The sequence below is a fragment of the Neomonachus schauinslandi genome, chromosome 10 (genome assembly GCF_002201575.2).
Source record: "Neomonachus schauinslandi chromosome 10, ASM220157v2, whole genome shotgun sequence".
Taxonomy (NCBI): domain Eukaryota; kingdom Metazoa; phylum Chordata; class Mammalia; order Carnivora; family Phocidae; genus Neomonachus; species Neomonachus schauinslandi.
The window spans coordinates 49,330,693-49,352,708 of NC_058412.1; the positions used below are offsets into that span (position 1 = coordinate 49,330,693).

Consider the following 22,016-nt stretch of genomic DNA (forward strand, 5'->3'; position numbering starts at 1 on the left):
CATTTGCACAGCAGAGTGTAGGCGCAGAGTGCAGAGAGGAGCCCAAACTGAGGAGCTGCAGCTCCCATCTCCTGCCATCACCTGGTCTAAAACTATGTGCCTCTGCACCACCTACGTGACTGCTGCGGGCCCCAAGCAGCTTGTCGAATCCTTCTCCACAAAGCATTCCTGCAGAGGCCTGTCACCACTCACACTTTATTGAGGACAGTGGGCAGGCGGGGGTGGGAGGGGGTGCTGGCTGCTGTGAAGGAGTAAGAACCCGACAGGCCTCACACAGGTGGGGTGCCACCCGACTCATGATCTAAGACGGCCTATGGGCTGGGCACCTGCCCTCCCAGAGATCCCTCAGCAGGGGGATGTGGCGCCCCCGCCCCCAGGGAAGGTAGGCAACGAAATTGCAAGTGATGGGCTTTAATTCTCATAGCATCCAACCCAAGAGTGAGGGGTGGTGCTGATGGGGGGGGGTGGAGTGAGGGTGACACAGTCAGGGCTTAAGTCAGAATATCCAGCCCAGCTCCTCTAGCTTTCTGGAAGACTTCAATGTTCCTCTCTGGAGACCCTAAAGATGGAGATTGAAGCCAGGAGAGCCCCTCACTGTCCCATGTTAAACTGGTCCCAGAGAAACCTCTTGAGCATCCAAATTTAAGGAGCACAGGCCTGTCATGCCCCAGTGTCAGCCAAGCTGCTGGAGTCCTCGGTGGGAAAGAGTGTTGAGGAAGGGGTGATGATCCCCCACATGCCCCTCTTGAGGGAGGCAGAGGCCTCTTCATACCCCATGTGGCCAGCCACTGTGCCAGGGCCTGAGAGGCAAGGCACAAGGTACAGAGATTCCAGAGTCTGGGGAAGGGGTTAATCTCCACTCCCCAAGATGTCCAAATAGTGGGGGTGAGGAGGTGGACAGAAGGAAGTATACCCTTGGTTCAGTGTCCCTGGCACAGAGCCTCCGGGGAGGTGCTCTGGAGGCCAGGTTGCTCCTTCCTGCCTCTCCCAGCGGTGCTAGCAGGAGGCAGTTGCCTTAGCAGCTGCAACGGTGGGAGGTGGGGAAGAAGGTGGAGGCAGCTCACCCCCCTCCTTTCACTTCAGTGCGGTCAGGCCGTCCTCAGATTGCCATTTTGTTATCCCGTCTGTAGCAGGCTGAAAGGGGTGAAGCCTCAGGTAGACAGGTAAACATGGCCATGGGGCCAAGGGGAAGAAACGCTGTTAGGGTCTGACCTTGGCTGCAGCTGCTCACACCTGGAGCGTGTGTGTGCGTGTTGTGCGGGGGCAGTTCTGAGAGGCTCGGGGACAGCGCAGGGCCTGAGCCACTCAGCAGCAGTGTCCAGGGCATGAGGTCCAGTGGGAGGTGAGTGCCTGGGCCTAGTGTCCAGCCTCCGTCCTACCCTCCAGCAGAAACAGCTGGAATGGGGGGTGGGGGAGGGGGTGTGTGTGGAGAAAGCAGGCAAGGGGAGTGGGGAGTTCCTTCCGAGCCTCCTCTCTGCGGGGAGGCTCCCTTTTCCTGCAGGGTCTGGGGCAGGGCCCCTTCCAGGCAGGGTAACGTCACACATCAGTCATCTCATCCCCCAGCTCTGCATCTTCTGGCTCTCCTTCCTCCTCTTCTTCCTCCTCCTCCTCCTCCTCCGAGGTCACATTGGGCTCATCAGCCTCTGCCAGGCATTTGGGGCAGGAACAGACAAACAGATAGTTCTCTCTGCAGGGGATGGGAGAGGGTGGGGAGGGCGAAGTCAGGCAGCCATGAGGACGGAGCCTCCGGGAGCCCGGCCGCCCACCGCAGCCCCGGCCGGCACCTGAGGATCCTGTGGCGGCTGTGACGGCTGCGCTCGCGCTGACAGCAGTCTAAGTAGCTGATGCAGATTTCCTGGGGGACACAGAAGAGGTGGGGTCTGATGGCCTGTGCTCTCCCTTACATGGGAATAGGGACTCCCCACCTGCTGCCCCACCTCCCGGGAGCCAGCCCTCATCCATTTCCCTGTGCCCTCAGCACACCGCCAAGAGGCTCAAACCACTTGTGTCTGAGACGGAGAGGGGACTGTGGGTAGCCTCAGGCCATGGTTACAGGCAGTCAATGGCCAAGGTCTGTGGCTGGGGTCAGAGGTTATCTTGACATGGTGCTACCCGCCCTGGAAGAAGAGTCAACCAAGGCTCTGTGCACTGTGCTAACAGCCCCCAAATGCACACATACACCATAGCCCAAGCCACCAAGAGCCATCTCTTGCTTTCTTAGAAGCTGTGGATTTATCGAAAGGTGGCTAGGAAGAAGAAGCTGGGCATATAGTTGTCTCTCTGTCACTGCTCTGAGGCTTTCCAGTTATTTTTCAAAGAACTGGGGGGGTAGGGTGGGGCTAGAGCATAATCATGGGTAAAAAGATGGCTGCCCTGGGGCATGTGGGGATCAACCAAACAGCCAGAACTTGGGGCTCTAGCCACTGTTGCTCCCAGTACTGAGGGAAAACGTGCAAGGCCCACCGCCCCCCACACCGCACAGCTCCTAGCCCCCTCACCTCTCCTGGCTTGATATCCTCCAAGGCAGTGACATGCAAAAGGAAGTTGTTTTCTGGGAAGGAGGTCTCTGCATTGGGGACACAGCTGTGGTTACCTGGATCATGAGAGGCAAGTCACAAGGATTGTTGACTAACAAAAGTAACAGCCTTGCAGAGCACCGGCTCCCATCCTTCCTTCTTCTCTGACCCCCGCTAGGGCCGTGCAGGTCCTGGCACCCAAGTTTCCCAACTCCCTGTCCAGTACTCTTTCCTGAAGACCACACAGCACAGGCACAAATGCAAAATGCACTCCCTCTTCCCACCCCCTCCCACCTGCCATCCCTGCCCCTGCTGTCCTCGGCCCTGGGCAACTTGATTCTCCATTGTTTCCAGTACCCCACAAAGGGAGGGATGGGGCTGTGAAAGGAATGGCCATGCCCGACCACTGAACTCAGTCCTGCCACAGTTGAGCCAGGCCCTCTGCAAGCCTAGTTTGGGAGGGGCAGAATGGCCCCATGGCCTGGGAGGGGGGCTTACAGTGAGGAAACCAGAGTGGGAGAGGCTGAGATCTGGAAAAGACAATGGTGTGAGCTGGCTCTGCCCCTCCCTGTCAGGTGCTAAGGAGACTCGCCTTCTAGCCCTCCCAGGCCCTCACAACACTCCCCTCCCAAACCTGGCAGGGCAATGGTGGTGCAAAACCAAGGCTTCCGTTTGCAAGAATCAAAACTCCGTGTCCTGCCTTAGCACAGGGCCGGGCCCACTGGAAGGTTTTATGTATACACATATATTAAGTCCAGTGAATGAATGAATGAGAAAATGATGGAACGAAAAGGCCCAGGAGAATCCCCAAGGAAGCTCAGACCTAATCCTGCTCCCAGACTCCTCTCCACCAGCCTACAAGGGGCCACCCCTCCTCAACACCGGGACTCACAGCAGCTCTGAAGCACAAAGAGGCCAGATCCTTCACAGTTAAGAAACTCGCCAGTTGCTGTAAGACAGTAATATGCAGCTGTTACTGGGGGGCAAAGGAACCCAGGCTTATGAGGATAGCACTGGCTCTCCTGTCTTGCCACCTGGTCACTACCAGTTCCCCTGAACTTGCTTCTTGGAGGCACGAGCTTTTCTGTACATATCACCTTACTTGTCCAGGACCCCCCACCCCCAGCATCGAGCCTCTGTATGGATCTCAGGGTCATGGCTTATCTACGTGTCCTGTGGATAGATCTGAAGCTTCCCATAGGCACAGAGGGATTATCTTCCCCATCCATTAGGTCAGAACTCCCTCAGGGGAAGACTGTGTGTCTGACTGGGGGGCATCCGAGGTTGGGTGAGACCAAGGCTCCATCTCACCAACCTGCCTCGATGTCCTTGTACAGCTGGTCAATGAAGGCGTCCAGCTGCTCTCGGTCCTGAGGCTTCAGCTCCAGAGCATCACAGGCATGGACCCACTGGCTCAGGGAGCTGGGGGTCCCAGGCATCCATGGGTGGAGAGGAGGAGGCCCAGCTCGCAGGGCTCTCCACCTCCAGGCAAGTTAAGCCCACGTCTTTCTCCAGGGAAGGGGCCCATCTTCCCCAACAGACCAAGGGCTCCCAAGAGCAAATTCTACCACCTTAAGTCTTTCTGACTCCCACCACTGTGTCCAGTCCAGCTCTCCGGCCACAGAATCATACCTTACCCCAACCTAATCCTGAAAGGAGGTGTGCTACCTTCCTCTGTCAATCTCCCACCCCAGCCCTGAGGAACAAGTTCAATAGCTTTGGAACATTCTCTCCTAACCTGGTCCCAATTCCTTGGCCATTGGTCCCAACAAGAGCAAAGAGAGACCGGAATCCATCTGGTGTGAACCACTGTGGGGAGAAAGAAAAATGAGTGCTCAGGTTATAACCACTCGCTTTTCTTCCTGATATAACTCTCCATTCGGGAAGTCTTCTGTGAGTCAGTCCCATCCCAACTTCATACCAAGTCAGCTCTGGCTTAGCTCTCCAAGTAGGAGGTGCTGACCTGGTTGCTCCTGGAGAACTGGAATGAGTAGAAGGCCATTGGTCCCACCTTCCCCACACTCACCTGGCTGAGCGCCTCCTCATAAAGGGCCTCTGTGAAGAGTCTCCGCAGAAGTTCCAGCTGGCCCTGGTTTAGGGGAAGCAGGGAGAGACGTGGGGATTTGCCATTAGCACCCAGGCAAGGCCCAAAAGACCAGGTGAGGGAAGGAAAAAGGGCCAGCTCTGTAGAAGAGCTTTCCCTGAAGGCAAAGGAAGCCCACAGAGTCTTTATTTCCAAAGAACCTTAGCACTTTGGTGGATTGTTCCAACCCAGGGTGGTGAACCCCAAATTCCTCCCAATTTTTTTTTTTTTTAAAGATTTTATTTATTTGACAGAGAGAGACACAGTGAGAGAGGGAACACAAACAAGGGGAGTGGGAGAGGGAGAAGTAGGCCTCCTGCCGAGCAGGGAGCCCGATGTGGGGCCCGACCCCAGGACCCTGGAATCATGACCCAAGCTGAAGGCAGATGCCTAAGGACTGAGCCACCCAGGCGCCCCTCCTCCCTACTTTCCAGCGCTTGTACCAGGAGGGCTGAGGCAATGTGGCTTGGAATGTCTGTCCTCACCGCCATCTTCCAGGCTCCCTGACCTGGTCTCCGGACCAGCTTGACTCCCCACCTCCTCTCCTCAGAATGAATGTAGGAAGGCCCACCCCAGCTGCCCTTAAAACCCTGCCTGTGCCTTCAGGCAGCTTCTCCATGGAAGTCTGCTGTCTTCAGTGAGAATGTGTTATCTTTGGGTGGGAGTGGGTACTCAGCACATCGGCAGCTAAAATCCTCCTGTTTCATGCTGCTCCCTCATCCTGTGGACCCCCAGTCCTCCGTTTTCCATTATAACTGACTTGCCCATTGCCATCCTATCATGAGATTCCGCCTTACCATGTCAGGGCGCTCAACCCCTCCTTCCTCTGTCATCACCCCACTTCTCAACTCTTGGTCCATGTTAGGTCACAAAGTTAAATAGTGGCAGGAATATAGGCCCTCTGAATAGATTTTTGGCCCCAGGCTCTAACCTCTTCCTGTGGTGGGAAGGGACCAAATGTGGAGCTCCTGTCAGGCAGCCACAGAACATCCAAGGCTGTTGGGGGTGGGGGGATCACAGGAGAAGCCTAACCTTGAATTTGTCCCCCAGGAGTTTGTGGACAATTTCCTCCTCCTCATTGGCTGTTTTATTACAGAACTGGGAGAAGAGCCTGATCCAACGATCTTTATCCTTGGCCTGCAGCAGAACAAATATACTTCAAAGTCACATTCATATATGCCCGTGTGTGCATGCATGTGCATGCGTGGACTCAGGGACGCCCGCCTCCTTGCTGCCCCTCTGCCCAGGTGGGAGGGTAGCCCGTGATTCTGAAGCCCCTGCCATCAGGGAAACACCAGCACAGATGAGCTTCTCGATAGACCCTTCCTCAGCCTGGAGACTCCCTCCCCCCCAACACCCGCACCCAACCATCTCTCCAGCCGGGCCAGGCTAGCCGGTTCAACACCACTCGGAGAAACAGGAGGATGAGGCTGTGGAGCTTCAATGTTAATAGAAGGGGTTGGAGCGGCTCCTCTCACTTGACACACGAGACACGATCCTGAGAAAGTGGCGCCTGAAAGCTGAGTGCATGACCTGATGCCGCACAGGACGTCCTCTCCTAGATCAGAGTCTCCTGCCAGACCTATGGTTAGCTGCTCCTGATATTTCCACAGCCCAGGGGGAGCTCTGCATCCAAGCAATACTCCCTCTCGAGGTGAGGGGGAGACTGAGGCCAAGGGGCAAACGAGGTCAGAACCGGCCTCCCTGGGAGGGCCGGGTGGGCTCACCTGCTTCACCGTGGCCACCATCCGGGCCATCAACATGATGCTTGCCGTCTCAGGGGGGTAGTGAACACTCCTGGGGAGAAAGAAAAAGATTTGGCCTAGAAATTCCCTCCCTAGTAGCTGCGTTCAGGGAAGCCCAGTCTGACTGCTACAGAGAATCCTTCCTACCCACTCCATTCATAACCAAAGAGAGGAAGTCATTGGCAAGGACGTGGGCAGGCCTTTACATCCCTATGGGCGCAATGGGGCTCTTCCTGGGAGTGTGTAAAATGCTGAGGTTGGTGGGACTGGCGGCTCACATTGAAGGTGATGTGACCTCTGTTTAACCCTAAGATGGAGGAAAAACCTGTGGGATGGCAATTTCCGAAAGATGACTGCCTCTGCTGGTCTCAGGCAGGCAGGCAGAGAGGGAAGATAAAGGGAAGAAGAAATGAAATGCTACCTACCTCCAGGCCTCCTGCAGCTTATTGAGAGGATGCAGGGGGTCGTCCTGGGAGGGCCCCGGGCACAGGACCTGATGGTATTGCTCAGCAGCTGCCAGTCGACATTCTGCACTGCAGTACACCACCTGGTGGAGTGGGTGGAGGTCAACACCCTAGGATCTGGCCACGGGGGGAGGCGCAGACATCCCTCAGTGGTGCTCACCTCCGCTAACTGCGTTCCTTCCCTGAGCAGCCCGAGCAGTAGCTCGGTGGCGTCACGAAAGCAGAAGGCACACGGTGCCCCAGGGGCACGTGAGAGGGGCACCCAGCCTTGTTAAACTATGGGAAGGAGAGAGCTTTCAGGTAGAGAGAAGAGCCCCTGCCAGGCTCCCGGGAAGAGGGCAAGTTCCCACCAGACCTATTTTCTAGACAGTGGGACTGGGACAGGAAGGACAAGATAACTGGAACAGTAATGGTGCCTTCTGAATGTCTTCCCCTCCATCATGGCTCAGAGGGGCCAGAAGCACGTCTGTTGTCATTCCGAGCAGGTCAGGTCTGTTGTCAGGTCAGGTCTGTTGTCGTTCCTGTCTCCTCACAGCGGACTTCAGCTAAGGCCCCTCCCCCCGCCCCCTTCCAGGTGCACTCCCTGGGGATGCTCACCTGACAGTGGGGACAGTTCTGGTGGAGGTCCTTGCGCACGGCACACAGCTCGGGGTGAGGCAGAACCTGGCCTGGCTTCCCAGTCAGCCTCTGGGCATTCTCCTCTGCCTTCTCCAGTGCCCGAAGGCAGTGATCACAGGCTGAGGGAGAGAGCCACACAGGACAATGAGAGTGTCTTTAGAGCAGGGGCCATGTTTTGTCTTGTTCACAGCAGTATCCCCAGGGCTAAAAATAGTGGCTGGCACCCAGTAGGTGCTCAACAAACATTTGGGAAGTAAGTGAATGAATGACTGTGTTAAAGAACAGAATGAGTGAATAATTTCACATGCATTCCAAGGCAGACTGGTTTTCTTCCCTCTCTGGAGTCCCATCCCTTCTGTCAGGCACCCCCCCCTTTCCCAATGGGACTTAAGTCTGTGGAGCTTCCCTCCTAGCCCCCAGACTGCACTTTCCCCACATTCTGCAGCCAACTGACCCTCCTTTCATGTTTGTCTCTAGCCTAAGAAAAGTGTGAAAAAAGCATGTGGCTGGAAAAGCTAAGGGCATCCTACTTGCTTCTGACCCCTAACTCCACCTGTTTTGACCAAAGGGCACGTGGCCTCCTCTTGGTGGAGGGCTGCACTTCGGCACAGAGCCCTTTAGCATGACACCCAGGCCCTTATACTCTGGCTCAGACTGAGTTCCACCTGAGTGACAGTGCCCCCAGGGAGCAGGCTGGAAGAGCCCCTCAACCGCTCACTCCCCAAATGCCCTGAGACTAGAGACAAGCATGGCTCTCAGGCACAGTTCTCCAAGGGAAGATGAACTTTTCTCCCAACACCTGAAGTCCCAGAGACATCAGCTAATGTAACTGTCTTCCATGCACAAAGGCAGCTGGGCCCAGAAGCCACGAGGAGTGGACGAGATGTGCTTACCTCGGTAGCGATAAAGTGCATTCCAGAGAAACTGCGCAGCCACCAGGGGCCGTTCTACAAAGATGGTCTCCCCCTTCCGGATCAGTTGTGTGGCAAACAGCCCTTTTCCCTACCAGGGGAGAGAAGGAATAGGATGGCCATAAGGAGAGAAAGAGGACCCAGTTCCAAGGGTTCCCGGAGGGCTGCCTAGCATCACCCCCCACACGCCTCCATCTCAGGAGAGGCCTCTGCCTTGGGAGGGTTCATGGAGCAAGGTCAGCACCCTCCATAACTGCCTCCTCTGGAAATGCAGCTCTGACCTACTTTCAGTCACACTTCTTTCAGCCTGTTCAGAGCAGAGGGACTGGGATGGGGAGGGAGCCACCAGGTCAGCCAGAGGAGCAGAATTTTTGGAATGGCCGCAGGAGCACCGAGGCTCCTGTACCAGGAGCTGGTAATGACAGGGCAGTCTTCTTGGTGTCACCCATGCGCCCCTCCAGGATCCTGGCAGTGATGCTGCTGCTCAGGGTTGCAGAGGGCTCCTATACCACAGAAGAGGGAGGCCTAATTTGGGGGAGAATGTGCCGTATTTCTCTGGTCCGTGAGGTACTCACAGGACCCAGCCAGTTTTCAGTGTTAGGGAAAGGAATGACTGAAAGGAATGACGAATCCTAGCAGCAACCCTAATACTACCTGCTGTGATCTTGGAGCCAACTGTTTCACTTCTTTGCATCTGTTTTGTATATGAAAAATATTATCATAATACCTACCAGATAGTTTCCAGGATGCACCTCAGCCCAGGTGAATGTACCTTATGAGCTTTAGCTCCTTACTACTCAAAATGACGTGATGGATGGGCAGCATGGGCATCATCTGGAAGACTGTTAGAAATGCAGAATCTCAGCCCCTCCTTCCCCCCCGCAAACAGACCTGCTGAAGCAGAATGTGCATTTTAACAAGATGCCCAGGTGATTCACATGCATGTTAAAGTCTGAGGAGCTCTGGTCTAAAGCACTGTACACATCACATAAGACATGAAGGAGGTGCAGAGGGACTCAGGAGACAGCTTCAGGACCCAGGCAGTTACTGGCCCTGTGGGGCACTTACGCCCACGGTTCACTTAGAGAAGAGGGGTGCTGCCCCTGCTAGCACTGAACTGTCACAAAAAGAGAAAAGAAAGAAGGAAAGAAGGAAAGAGGAAGGAAGGAGGAGGGGGAGGGAGGGAGGGATGAATTGATTGACACAGCCATAAACCGTCCTGTCATGTGGCCTCTCAGGTAGCTCCCTGTTTCCTTCTAGCACTGGCACTGTGGCTAGATAGCAGCACCTCCCAAAGTCAGAGAAGCAGGGATGTGTAGACCAGGATGGCCCCGAGCAACCCATGAGCTACAGATCTCAACCCTGAACAACTTTGGGAGCTCCAACCACAGAGTGGGACAGCTGCAACAAAACCCCTGGCCAAAGCCGTTGATGTACCCTTAGTTGTCTTCTTGGAACCCCACCTCCATGCCTTTTAGCACTGGACCCAATCTAGCAAAACGAAAAGACAGCCTTCCCCTATGGGACAAAGGGAGATGAACATGGACCCACATTATCCCTGACAATCTCAAATCTCAACGCTGGGTAAACAACAATGTCTTTCTCTTTCCAGAGGACGAAATGCAGAAAATATTTAGTAATCAAAAACAAAGGGAACAGAATCAGAGCTGGTTCCTTTATAAAACCACTCATCCCCAAACATAAGAGTGTTCCAAGAAAAGCAGCTCTCATTAATATCACCAAGAGGCTTGGAGAGAAGTGAACCTGAATGCAAAGGGCATAAACTTGCAAAGATAGTTCCAACTTGAAAAATAAGCTTTAGAAAAAAGTTTGTGCAAAATTCTAAGACTATGTAGTAAATTTTAAAAGCTTTACTAAATGGATAATTTTCTAGGAAAATATAAATTACCAGAACTGAATTCAAAAGGAAGAAAGCCTAGAGAAAGAAGCAGTGCCGATATCTGGCTGACCCACACCAGTATGACATTCTGGTTGGCATCCATCCTCTTTGGTCAGACACTATCATGTTCCGAATGGTCCTGTCCCTGGCACAGTAGTTGGTAAATTTTTGAAAGATCACTTCTGCCAATATCCAGAGAAGCAATAGAGAAAATAGTCCAAACAACCATGTGAGGTCCATATGGTTCATGAGCCACCTCTCTCAAGCCAAAGAATAAGTAATTCTCATGCTATTTAAACTACTCAGTAACAGAGAAAAAATGGAAGGCTTCTCCATTTTACTAAAAAACAAGCATAACTCTGATGTGGTAACCTGAGGAAGATAGCACAAAGAAAAAACCTACAGACCCAGTCTCACTTGATGAATACAGATGCAAAAAGCCTGCGACAATCCATCTTGTCACCATGTCTAAGTGGGTATGTGATCTTCTCCAGCTGCAGATCAGATGTGGGCATGGAGAGGCTGGCCAGCTCGTTCTTCCAGAGGTGGGGTTTGAAAGAAGGCTGGGACAGGACAATTGGGCAAGTAGAGGGGCTGATGGGATGAAGTAAGAGGAAGAAGGGAAGAGAGGAGGGGCTGAGAGATAGGGGGTGCAGTGCATGGGAAGGTGATTATCTCTGTGTGCTAGGAGTGATGGAACCCGGACACCATCAAACTATGAGCCGATCAAGGACACCAGAGGCCTGTGTGCAGATAGAGATGTGAGCGGCTGAGGAGGCCAAGGATAAAGGGGAGCTGCTTTATCATGGAAGGAGAGGAATGCTCCAGATGTGTCTGGAGTGGAAAGAAGGCAATGGAAGCTTGGGTTGGGGAGAGCAGGAGGCAGATGACTGACTAGAAGGCTGACATCTTGGGGGGGGACCAGGGATACACACAGCCATTACACATGATAAATTACTCAAACTCCTCAGTAAACAAAGAAATGTAAATGAAAACAAAGCGATACCATTTTGCACATATAATTTGGCAAAGTTAACTAGGAAAAAAATACTCTGCTGGAGAGAACAAAAGGATGTGTGCACAGAAATTGAGCTCCAAGTCCTTTGACCTCAGGGATGAAAAATAAAATACAACATAAAAGTCCATAAATAAGCAGTTGGTTGAATGCGCTGTGGCCATCCCCTGAAACGGCTCTTAAAAATATTTACAAATAGGTTTATTGACGTTGATTTACTGCTACATCAAACAGCGATTTCCAAAATTGTAATTTTAATATCCACATATTTGCATAAGTATAGGATTATGAGTGATTTTTACCTTCTCTTTCCTTACATGCATTTTTAGCATTTTTCTACAATTAACTTTTAAAACATAATATTCTAACGACAAAAAAAACCAAAACAAAACAAAAATAGTATAACGACAAAATCATGTCACTCCTCTGTTTAAACGCTTCAAATGCTCCCACGGGCTTCGAGCTCTGTTTCAAATTCCTTAGCATTCCGAGGCCTTTCGTGAATGGTCCTAGCCTCTCTCCACACCCCATTTCCAAATCTCACTCCGAAAGTTCCCTGAGGACCTACGCCTTTTTATACCTCAGTTCCCTCTGCTCAGCATATTCCCGCCCACCATACCTGCGGCCCAGCTGCAGAGTCCCCCAGCTTGGCCCGAAAAGCCCGGCGTCACCCTCCCCCCGGCCCCGGCCCCGCCTGGAGCAACGGGAGCAGGGCTCCCGGCTGGCGCACCGGGTCCCGCGGGAAGGGAGCGCGCGCACGGAGACTTCGGAGACCCCGATCCACCGCGTGACCTCCCCGGAAGCCTGCGCGCAGGCACAGACAGGGAGACCCCGGGCCGCGAGTAGGGACCGAGCCGCAGAGTCCGAGCCACAGAGGAGCTTCTAGGCTTCAGGCCTGGGATCCCATGGGGCTGTCTCCAAGGCCGGACAGGGTAGGGGGCTCCCGGCGGGTCCGCCTTAGCCTCACCTTAGCGCTGTTTACGAAGCGGACTTCCACGGCGACCCGGGCCCTGCCCGCCACGCCCATGCAGAAAGAGAACACGTCGCACATGGAGGCCGCCATCTTGGGCGCGCCTCCGCCTTTTGACCCTTGACCTCGCCTCGACCCGGAGGCCCCGCCCCTTCCCGGCCCCGCCCCTTCCCGGCCCCGCCCCGGCGTGTGTGTCTGAGGCTGTGAGGGTTTGCGCCCTAGCGAGTCCGAATCTAAATTTAATCTACATGTTTAGGTCGATTGGTTCGGTGGCTGGATGCAGCTGGGTCTGCCTTTGTGTTTTACATCTGTGCGGTTTTTCGTGTCTTCGTACGTAGCTGTGTATTATAGCCTATGGGTGTGTGTATAGTTTTGATGTGTCTGTGTCCACTTCGTGTTTATATGCCCCGTTGTCTCTGTCCACCCATTGGCCCGCTTTGTCAAGCGCTCTTTGGACCCAGCCGAGGCGGGGGCGGGGGCGGGGGCGTGTGTGTGTGTCGGGGCGGGGGGAGGCAGCGTGTGTGTGTGTGTGTGTGTGTGTGTGTGTGTGTGTATGTCGGGGCGGGGGGGAGGGGGGAGGCAGCCGGCCGACTTCTACCCTCTCTGATCTACCAGAAAGGAGGGACTAGCTTACTGCACCTATCCATCCTATTCGGTCGGGTTCAAGAATTCCCCTTTCCTTGGGCCTTCAAGCTGGACTTGTGCTTCTCTCAGACTCTTCAGGGGCATAGGGACCTTGCGGCCTAGGGGTGGTGTTAGGGGGTACACGGTGGACCTCAAGTCTGAGGACCCCTGAAATTGTATGCAGGAGTGTGCATATGTACATTGTCCTGGTAACAGGAGAGGGGCCTGTTCATTCAGGACACCACATAGCTGAAACCACTGACTTTTAGTATCTGTCCCCACAGCCAAGCCTGACCACCATGCCTTACTTCCTTGCCCTCCAATGGATTCTGTGCTCGAGAAAGGACATGTATCTGCTTCTGTTACGGTCTCACGGTGACATTGGGGGATTGGGTAGAGCCCAGTAACTGCTGAATAGGTTAACGGTTTTATTTTTAAAAAGTGAGTCAATTGAAGAGGCAGGTGCTGGAAGAGGCAGATGCTGCTGGATCCCTTTGATTAACAGTTGACTTTGGGTCCAGCATTAGGAAGGATTTCCCTGAAGACCGGGAGAGAGAAGGGCTCTTGAAGCTGGACCCTGACCTCCCTCAAGCCCGTGGCCTAGTGTCTAGGAGAGGATGGTCTACCACCACTTGGAGGCATGTGGTTTTTCCAAGGCCACCTCTGCTCCCTGCCTTTCTTTCCGCTCTCCCTCAGAACACTGCAGACAGCAGTGGGGACCGTGCCTTCTCCCACCACCAGGTGGCAGGGCAGGCCTCTTTCACTAGCACAGCTCAGTACCCAGAAGCCATTCTAGATTATCAATACCGTCAACAGAGGCCTGCCCAGGAATGTAGAGCATTAAAGAAATCAGCTCTGGAATTGCTGGTGACTGGCCTCACAGGAGTAGGCTATCAGTAGGCTTCCTAGAAACTGAGCAGCTTCCTGGGAAGGAAAGGGAACCATGAGTTAGGGTCCTGAAGGGGGAGAAATTGTAACTGTCTCATGGAAATACAGGAGAGTTTGTGACAAAATGCCTGCCTTGACAAAGGCAGAGCCAAACTGCTCTATTTTATGTAATGATGGAGAGGTGTCAAGGTGGGTAGCTAGAGGGAAAAAGATGGTAGTCAGGGTAGCAGGTCTGCTCCTAAGTAGGCAGCTGGGGCTGAGCTCCTGAAAATGGTAACAGTTCAAACAAAACTTTGGGAAACTCTGAGGGGTAGGAGGCTAACTGGTTTACCTTTCCCCCCTCTTTGCTCTCAACTCCACCATCTCTGGTGGGGAGGAGGCTTCTAGGTCCAGACACTGATTCAAGGAGGCCTCTTCTCCACAGCCAGACCAGGAAAAGATTAATCCCTGGAGAGGCCGGTGCTGGTGCAAACACCACACCCCCAGGACCCACCTCTAGGTGAGTCCTAGAAACCTTAACACTTGCTGAACACTTAGGCCTGGGCCTAGCACACTGTAACAACTTTACAGACATCCTGTCAGCTCTGGGAGGACGAAGCTGTCAGTGCACCCATTATACAGATGAAGAAAAAAGGCTCAGTTCCAGTGAGTGCCCCCAAGAAGAACTAGCTCAGACAGCCTAGGTTGAGCCTCTGTCCCAGTCCTCAGCTGTCCACTCCTGACTCAGTGTCTTCTCTCTGAACGCTGTCATCAGAGCTCCTGGAGGGCTCATCCTGGGAGGCAGCCATGGCAGACGCAGCTGGCAGCTTCAGCCTTTGCTGCTTCTGATACTTGACCCTGCGGTTTTGGAACCAGACCCTCACCTACAATCAGAGGCAATGGTCAGAGATTAGAATGTGACCAGCAGTCCCACGGTTTCCCCTATTCCACAGTGCCCACATCTGCTCTTTCTTTTAAAAGAAGCATCTCCTCCAAAACACCCTTCCCTAGAATTTCAGACACCATTTGTTCATCCAACAAATATTTATTGAGCTCCTATTATGTACTAGGCACCATCCTAAGTGATGCTGATACGGGGTGAGCAGTAGAGGTATGGTCCCCGACCTCATGGAACTTAGGGTCCAGAGAGAGACAAATAACAAACATGGAAACAAAAACACAAATGGGGGTTTGAACCTCCCTGAGGAACCAGCACTTAAGCTGAGGCTCAAAGGATAAGAGGCCAGTTTAATGAGGACAAAGAAAAGCAGGCTGGATCAGGAGACAACTTGTAGGAAAGCTTGGGGTGTTTGAGGACCAGAAAAGAGGCTGAAGTATCTGAGAGTGAGATGGAGAAGTAAAGAAAGGGACAGTAGGAGAAGTCAGCAGGGGCCAGATCACCCAGGACCATGGAGGCTATGGGTAAGGAGTATCAGTTTTGAGGCTTTTAAGTGGGATGTGACATAGTCCTCTTTGCACCTCAAGTGAACTGCGTACCAGGCTGCTTTGTGAAGAATGGATGAAAGGGGATGCAGAGAGACAGCTGGGAGGCTATTGCGATGATCCAAAAAGAGCTGGGACCAGGATGACCTGGGGGCAATGGAGAAAAATGAAGCGATCCCAACTGTATTTGAGGTACAGGTGACAAGGCTTGGCGATGGATTGGAAGTGGGAGAGGAGGGATCTAGGATGACTTGGTATTTTGAGCAACCGGACGAATGGTGGGGCCATGAGTAGGGAAAGGAACAGATCTGGAGAGAAAAAAAGTCAAGAACTGAGGTTTAGACTTGTTAAGTTTGAAATGCCTACCCAGAGACATCCAAGTGGAGACCTCAAGAAGTTAGGTAGATGTACACACGAGAGAGGGGAGGAAAAAAAAGGGGGTGGGCTAAGGTACAAACCTGGGAGTTGTTGGCTTATAGATGGTATTTAAAACCATGGGATTAAATGAGATCAGCTAGAGGGGTGGACGACAAATATGAGGTCACAAAGAGAAGAGTACCCTACAACAGAGGTGACAGAGAAGAAGTGGCCAGAGAGCTGGAAAACCAAGAATGCAGTGTCCAGAAGCCAAGAGAAGTGCGTGTCAATAAGAAAAGTAGTCAACTGTACTAAGTGGGGAGTAAGATGAGGAAAGGAAAGCATTTGCTGACTTTGGCAAACATGGAGGTCATTAAGAGACCCTGAGGAGAAGTTCTGATGGAATGGGAGGGAAAGAATTCATACTGGAATGAGTTATGTAGATGGGAAGTGAGGACATGGAGAGAGGAACTATAACAAGTTCTTGGGAAGTCTGCCTATGAAAAGAGCAGAAAAATGGTATAGTGGCTGGAAGAGAATATGGAGGTCAAGTGAATGTTTATTATTTTTAATATTTAGGGGCACCTGCGTGACTCAGTCATTAAGCATCTGCCTTTGGTTCAGGTCATGATCTTGGGGTCCTGGGATGGAGCCCCACATCGGGCTCCCTGCTCAGCAGGAAGCCTGCTTCTTCTCCCACTCCCCCTGCTTGTGTTCCTGCTCTTGCTATCTCTGTCAAATAAATAAAATCTTAAAAAAAAAAATTTAGTCCCTTGAACATAATTTCATTGTCACCTCCTTTTTTAACATGCAAAATTCTAGATTAATATGTATTGTTCCCATAATGTAGTTTCAAATGGGACTATTGTCATCATTCATGTAGGGAGTGTGCTAGTGATTAGGGCTTGTCTCCCCCAGTGGCCTGGCACAGAGGAAGAAGGCCCATGTCTTCCCCCCAACCTCACCCAGGGCCTTCGGGAGAGCAGCGTCGGCCCCCAGGTATAGCCCAAGTCCTGCAGGAGTCCCTGCTCCCACCTGATTCTCCGTAAGGTTGAGCTGGGCCGCCAGCTGAGCTCTCTTCTTCCCCACAAGATTGTGCTGCTTTGTAAACACGTTCTCCAACTCTTCCAGCTGCTTCAAGTTAAACATAGTCCGAACCCTCTTTTGGGGTCTCTCAGTGTCCTGAAGTTCCTCTGCTGGAGCCCAGTCTGGGGTGCCCCAGAGGCCTGAGCAGTGAGCCAGCTCTAAGCCTAAAGAGCATATGTATACACACACACACAAATGCATAAAACATCTCTGGAAGAATAAAGAGACTGGTATCATTGGCTGCTTGTGGGGTGGGGTTAACCAGGTGACTGGGAGACAGGAATGTTAAGGGAAACTCTTCTCCATCTAACTTCGTAAACATTTTGAAGTTTCAACTGTATGAATGTAATAACTATGCAAAAACTAACTTGAAAATGAGATCACTGTAATATAAAGCAGTAAACTGCAATTCAGAGCTCAGCTGTCTGAGGAAGTTAGGGAAAATTGGCTTGGAGCTATGCGCATATCGCTCAGATGCAGTGGCATGAATTCGGATAGGGTTGAGAGCCTAGAATGGGGGTGGGGTGGGGTGGAGAATGCCCAGCAGAAAGGGATGGAAATGCAGAAGGGGGAGAGCCCAGGGAGTAAGCACCAAGTAAGACTGTGCTACATCGATCTTGGTATGGGTTGACAAGGCTTGCACTAACTTTGCTCCTGTTTTCCTCAAGGGGAGGTGGGGAAGCATGAATCAAATTGCCAAAAATGGCAAAAACTCCTGTAGGTGGATGTTAATGCTAGAGGAGGTTAGGTCAACAGTTAAATCCTCACTGGGATTTAAGTGCCTGCGCCCCACAGCCCGAGGTTCCCCTTCTAAGAGCGCTATATGCAAGCAGGCTCAAAGCAAGTTCAGTGTGGAGCCTAAGCTCCACGGACGTGAGCCGTGCGCGCGGCACCGGGGGCTGGGCATTTGTCAGCTCCTTAACAGCTCCTCGCTGAGCCTCAGCACCGCAGGAGCCGCTTCTCCCAGCTAAGACGGGGCCGTTCGTTTGGGAAGAGAGCTGCTTTGGCGAGGAGTCTGCGCTACCAAGCGTTATCCGAAGCGGGTGTGGAGGGGGCGAGAGACTATAAATCCCTTCCGAGGGGACACGCTGCAGCCCCAGCCCCCGGGCCGGGCCTACCGAAGCCCCCTCTGACCCACCCGCACGTCCCGCTCCGCACCCGCGCTCACACACACCTCCACCCTCCTCCGCAGCGTGCGTGCGGGGGAAGCCTCGTGCGGCGGCGGTCTAGTCTCTGCGCTCTCTGGCCTCGGATTCCACGGCAAGGTCAAGGGTCATAGGGCCCCTTCCCACTCCGACCGTGCGTGGTCCTCAAACTCAGGGACTTCTCTACCCTGTGCCCCCTGCCGCGGCTTCCACGCTACAGCCGCCCCGCCCAGTTCCCAGGTCGCGGGCGCCCGGGCACCTCGTACCTGTGACGCCGAGGCCCTGGAGGCCGCAGAAGTGAGCCACGCGGAGCCCCGGCCCGGGCGGCTGGGGGCACGGCTGGTGGAGACCCACGCCCAGGTAGGCTGGCAGCCACGTCGCGGGAAACCGGGAGGGAGCGGTGCCGAGCCTCGCGGCGGCGCCGACCGCAACGGACAGCGGGGCGGCGGCGGCGGGCGCGCGGCGGGCGGGTCTGGCCAGGATGGCCTCGACGGAGAAGGACGACTCGAGGCGCCCGGGAGCGCGGGGTGTGCCTGGGCCGGCCGGGCGGCGCTGGGGCGCCGGGGAACCGCCTGAGCGCGGGGGCTGGTCCCGAGCGCCGGCGGGAGTGGGCGACCGGCGGCCTCGCGGCACCGGGCTGGGCATGGCTCGATCCCCGCCCGGACGGGCCCGGGGAGAGGAGCCAGGGCCTGTCGGCAGCCGTGCGGGGAGCGCGGGAGGCGAGGGGGAAGCACCCCGCACAAAGGGAGAGAGACTTGTTGGCCAGGAAGAGCCCCAGCGCTCGGCGAGGGCTCTTAAATTTGGCGGGGAGGGGCGGGGCGGGGGGCCGGCCTTTTCTTCCAAACGCGGAGGGGGTGCCTCCGGCGTGCTGCGGCGCCCCGACCCTCCAAAGCCCGTGCGCGCCACCAAGTCAAGGTGGGTACTCTCTCCTTCCCTTCGTCCCTCCGCGTTTGAAAATGCCCACCCTGGTGCGGTCAGGAAAGGATCCTGAGCTCGCTGTGGCTCCCTGGTGGTCCTGGGCGAGCTACTCCACCACTGGGCGCCGGCCTGGCCTTATCCTTGCACCATCTTTGAAGCAGAAGCCCCGGCCAGATTCCCAGATTCACCTGGGACTAAGCAGACCTTTTTTTAAAAAATGTATTATTTAATTTAAATATCTTGATAAATACAGTGAAAAGTAAATTTCCCATCCGGCGCACCCCCCCTCCCTCCCCAGCCACTCAGTTTCCCCTGCCTGGAGACACCGCCACGGTTACCAATTTCTTTTGGATTTTTTCCAGGAACTTTCTCCACCCACATTACCTGGGCCCCACTGGAAAAAAATCTTTCTTATATCCCAAAAGGTGGAAGGGGAAAAACAGTAACAGTTCCAGCTTAAGAAATACCAATGCATAGGAGTTGTGTACAAAACTTGAGTTATGTAGGTTTAGGGCCGGCATTTGTATCCCTGTTTTACAGATGAATAATCAGTACTTACTAGCTGTTGTTCTTGGGCAAACTACAAGTTACTGTTTGTATTTCCTTACCTGTTAAGTGGGTGATACTAGTAGCTACCTCGTGGAGTTGCTGTGCGGATCACACGAGTTAACGCCTGTAAAGCATTTAGAATTAGCCTGGTGCATGGTGAGCGTTGTGCTGTGATTGTGGGGCTCAGAGGGATTCTTGCTTCCCAGGCTCCTATTGCATTCTGCCTCCTCACATTAATGGCTAACATTGAAACTACTCAATCAGGTCGAGGGCAGTTCCATGCCATTGTCAATAGGCATCAGCTGTTTGGGACACAACATGCCCCTGTCTGCTCTGCCAGGTAGGGACTAGAGGAACCTGGTTGAGGTAAAGCAGCCTCCTGCCCTGCCTTCCTTCCCACTTCAGCAACTACTGGCTCCACCTTCTGGACAAACCCCCCAGGCAGCCTGGAACCTGCGATTGTGGGTGAAATCATCAGTGGGTGGCCCAGCTAGTCCTAGGTCTAGGATTACTGTGGTCTGCCCAGAGGGTGCTGGGTCAGAGATGAGGAGACATCAGTGACAGCTCTGGGGAACGGGTGTGGGTGGGATGCAAACTCAGAAGAGCCACTGGGGGTATCAAGTGAAAGTTGACTCCCAAATCCTACACACACCATTCCATTTCTCAACATATTTCCTTTCCTTTCCCACTTATTTGAGAGAGAGTGTGTGAGAGAGAGCACAAGCAGGGGGAGCGGCAGGCAGAGGGAGAAGCAGACTCCCCGCGGAGCAGGGAGCCTGATGCAGGGCGCCATCCCAGGACCCCGAAACCATGACTCCAGCCGAAGGCAGATGCCTAACCAACTGAGCCCCCCCAGACACCCCAACATATTTCTTTTTAAGGAGCTTTTCCTCTAAGAGGGTGGGGCTGTGCCACCCTGAGGACCCCCCCCTGCGCTGCAGATGGCAGTGCCCAGGTGCCAACAGCATGCCTGTGAGGAGGGATGTGAGCACCCACCTCTTCAGACTCACAAAGACAGTAACAGCTCATGCTGTTGGGGGTCAGTGGAGCACAGTGATAAAAATGTAGATTTTGGAATTGGATAAACCTGTCTTTAAATCTCAGCTTTGCCACTGAACATTTCTGTAACTTCAGATAAGTGGATTATTCACTCCAAGCCTCCAATGTCTTGTAAAATGGGAATGATCTCTTGGGTGAAAAAATAATACTCACCTGATGGGATTGTAAATGAGATGGTGTTTTTAGCTAAATGGTAACCATTATGAGGAGGAGAGAGGCTATTTACATTGGTAGATGAGCTGGGCTAAGCTTTAAAAGGGTTCAGTGAAAGGATGGGGACAGATTTATAAGGCCAAGATAAAGTGTCTGGTCTATGTCACTTTATGCACTGAGACTCGCAATGGGCTAATCTGGCAGGAGCAAGCACCCTGGAATTAGGGCGAGTTGACAAAGAACAAGATAAAACAAGATGGAAAGCTTAAGAACATTTTAAGTCTATTTGTGTTGATTTTTTGGTAAAGAATATAGTCACTATATCTCTAGCTCTGGATTTTCTTTTTTTTAAAGATTTTATTTATTTATTTGAGAGACAGAGTGAGTGAGTGAGAGAGAGCACATGAGCAGGGGCAGAGGGAGAGGAAGAGGGAGAAGCAGACTCCCCTGCTGAGCAGGGAGCCTGACATGAGGCTCGATCCCAGGACCCTTCGACCTGAGCCGAACGCAGATGCTTAATTGACTAAGCCACCCAGGCGCCCCTCTAGCTCTGGATTTTCAGTACACAATTCACTGTATTTCAGTACATAGTTATCTGTTTTCTGTTATTTCACTTATTCCTCCTCAGACTGTAAATTCCTGAGGACAGACATTAATATTCCCAATTTAAACATAAGTAAATAGAGCAAGAGAGGTTAGCAAAGTTGCTAGCTTTGTGAGTTTAGCAAAATATGGTTTTAATTTGAATTTATTTCCCTGAATACTATTTATGTTCAGCATCTTTTCATAAGCTTATCAACCACTTGGATATCATCTTTTATGTGAAGTGCCTGTTCAAGTAGTTTGCTTATTTTTGTGTTGGGTTACTATCTTTTCTTTTTTTGTAAGATGATTTACATATAGATAGATATAGATATTTTGGGATCAACTTTCTTGTTGCAATATACAAAGAAGCAAATATCTTCTCCCATTCTATAGCCTGCCTTTTCATTCTTTTATTGTTGGGTTTTTTTTATGAACAAAAATTACAAATTTTAATTAAGTTTAATGATCTGTTTTTGGTCCTTTAAAAGAAACCTTTGCCTGCCCCAGTTATGAAGATATTCTGTTATTATTTTTTTAATTCTTTGTTATTTTAGCTTTTACATTTAGGTCTGGAATTTATTTTTGTGTAGGTGTTAGGGAAAAGATTTTTAAAGGATGAGTCAAAATCTGAAGCTATAAAGGGAAGTATTGATTGATTAAAAAACACAAAAATTTAAAAATTAATTGTAACAATGGTTTGTACCTGTACTTTTGTTTTCTACATGATTTAAGAGATAAATACATTTAAAGAAAAGACAATTATTTTATGTAAAAGGTAGTATTTTTGTAATTTTGGTTTGTAACTCCAAATCTTGTTTTCTACATAATTTAAGAAACTAAAGTATTTAAAATATTTGTTTTGGGGCATACAATGCATAAAGATGTAATTTTGTGATATCAACAATTGAAAGAGATGAAGTTGTAAAGGTGCAGAGTTTTTGTTACACTATTGAAGTTAAGCTGGTATAAATTCAAATTAGAATTTTATAACTTTAGGATGTTAAATGT

The 22,016-nt window shown here is 52.1% G+C and overlaps 2 protein-coding genes across 2 annotated transcripts; both read right to left on the minus strand.

The window, feature by feature from the left end:
- Positions 1 to 194: 194 nt before the first annotated feature.
- Positions 195 to 12,339, minus strand: SMYD5 (SMYD family member 5). Its single transcript, XM_021699059.1, has 13 exons — positions 12,220 to 12,339; positions 8,320 to 8,428; positions 7,406 to 7,545; positions 6,770 to 6,891; positions 6,327 to 6,396; positions 5,632 to 5,736; positions 4,543 to 4,605; positions 4,255 to 4,325; positions 3,832 to 3,938; positions 3,409 to 3,465; positions 2,499 to 2,593; positions 1,785 to 1,855; positions 195 to 1,687 (listed from the first exon to the last, which is right to left on the minus strand). The coding sequence occupies exons 1-13, from the start codon at positions 12,313 to 12,315 to the stop codon at positions 1,537 to 1,539; spliced, it is 1,257 nt and encodes a 418-aa protein (XP_021554734.1). The 5' UTR covers positions 12,316 to 12,339; the 3' UTR covers positions 195 to 1,536.
- A 2,099-nt stretch (positions 12,340 to 14,438) lies between these two features.
- On the minus strand, positions 14,439 to 18,389 carry NOTO (notochord homeobox). The gene is made up of 3 exons (XM_021699116.1): positions 18,011 to 18,389; positions 16,549 to 16,763; positions 14,439 to 14,597 (listed from the first exon to the last, which is right to left on the minus strand). The coding sequence occupies exons 1-3, from the start codon at positions 18,387 to 18,389 to the stop codon at positions 14,439 to 14,441; spliced, it is 753 nt and encodes a 250-aa protein (XP_021554791.1).
- Between the last annotated feature and the right edge of the window lie 3,627 nt (positions 18,390 to 22,016).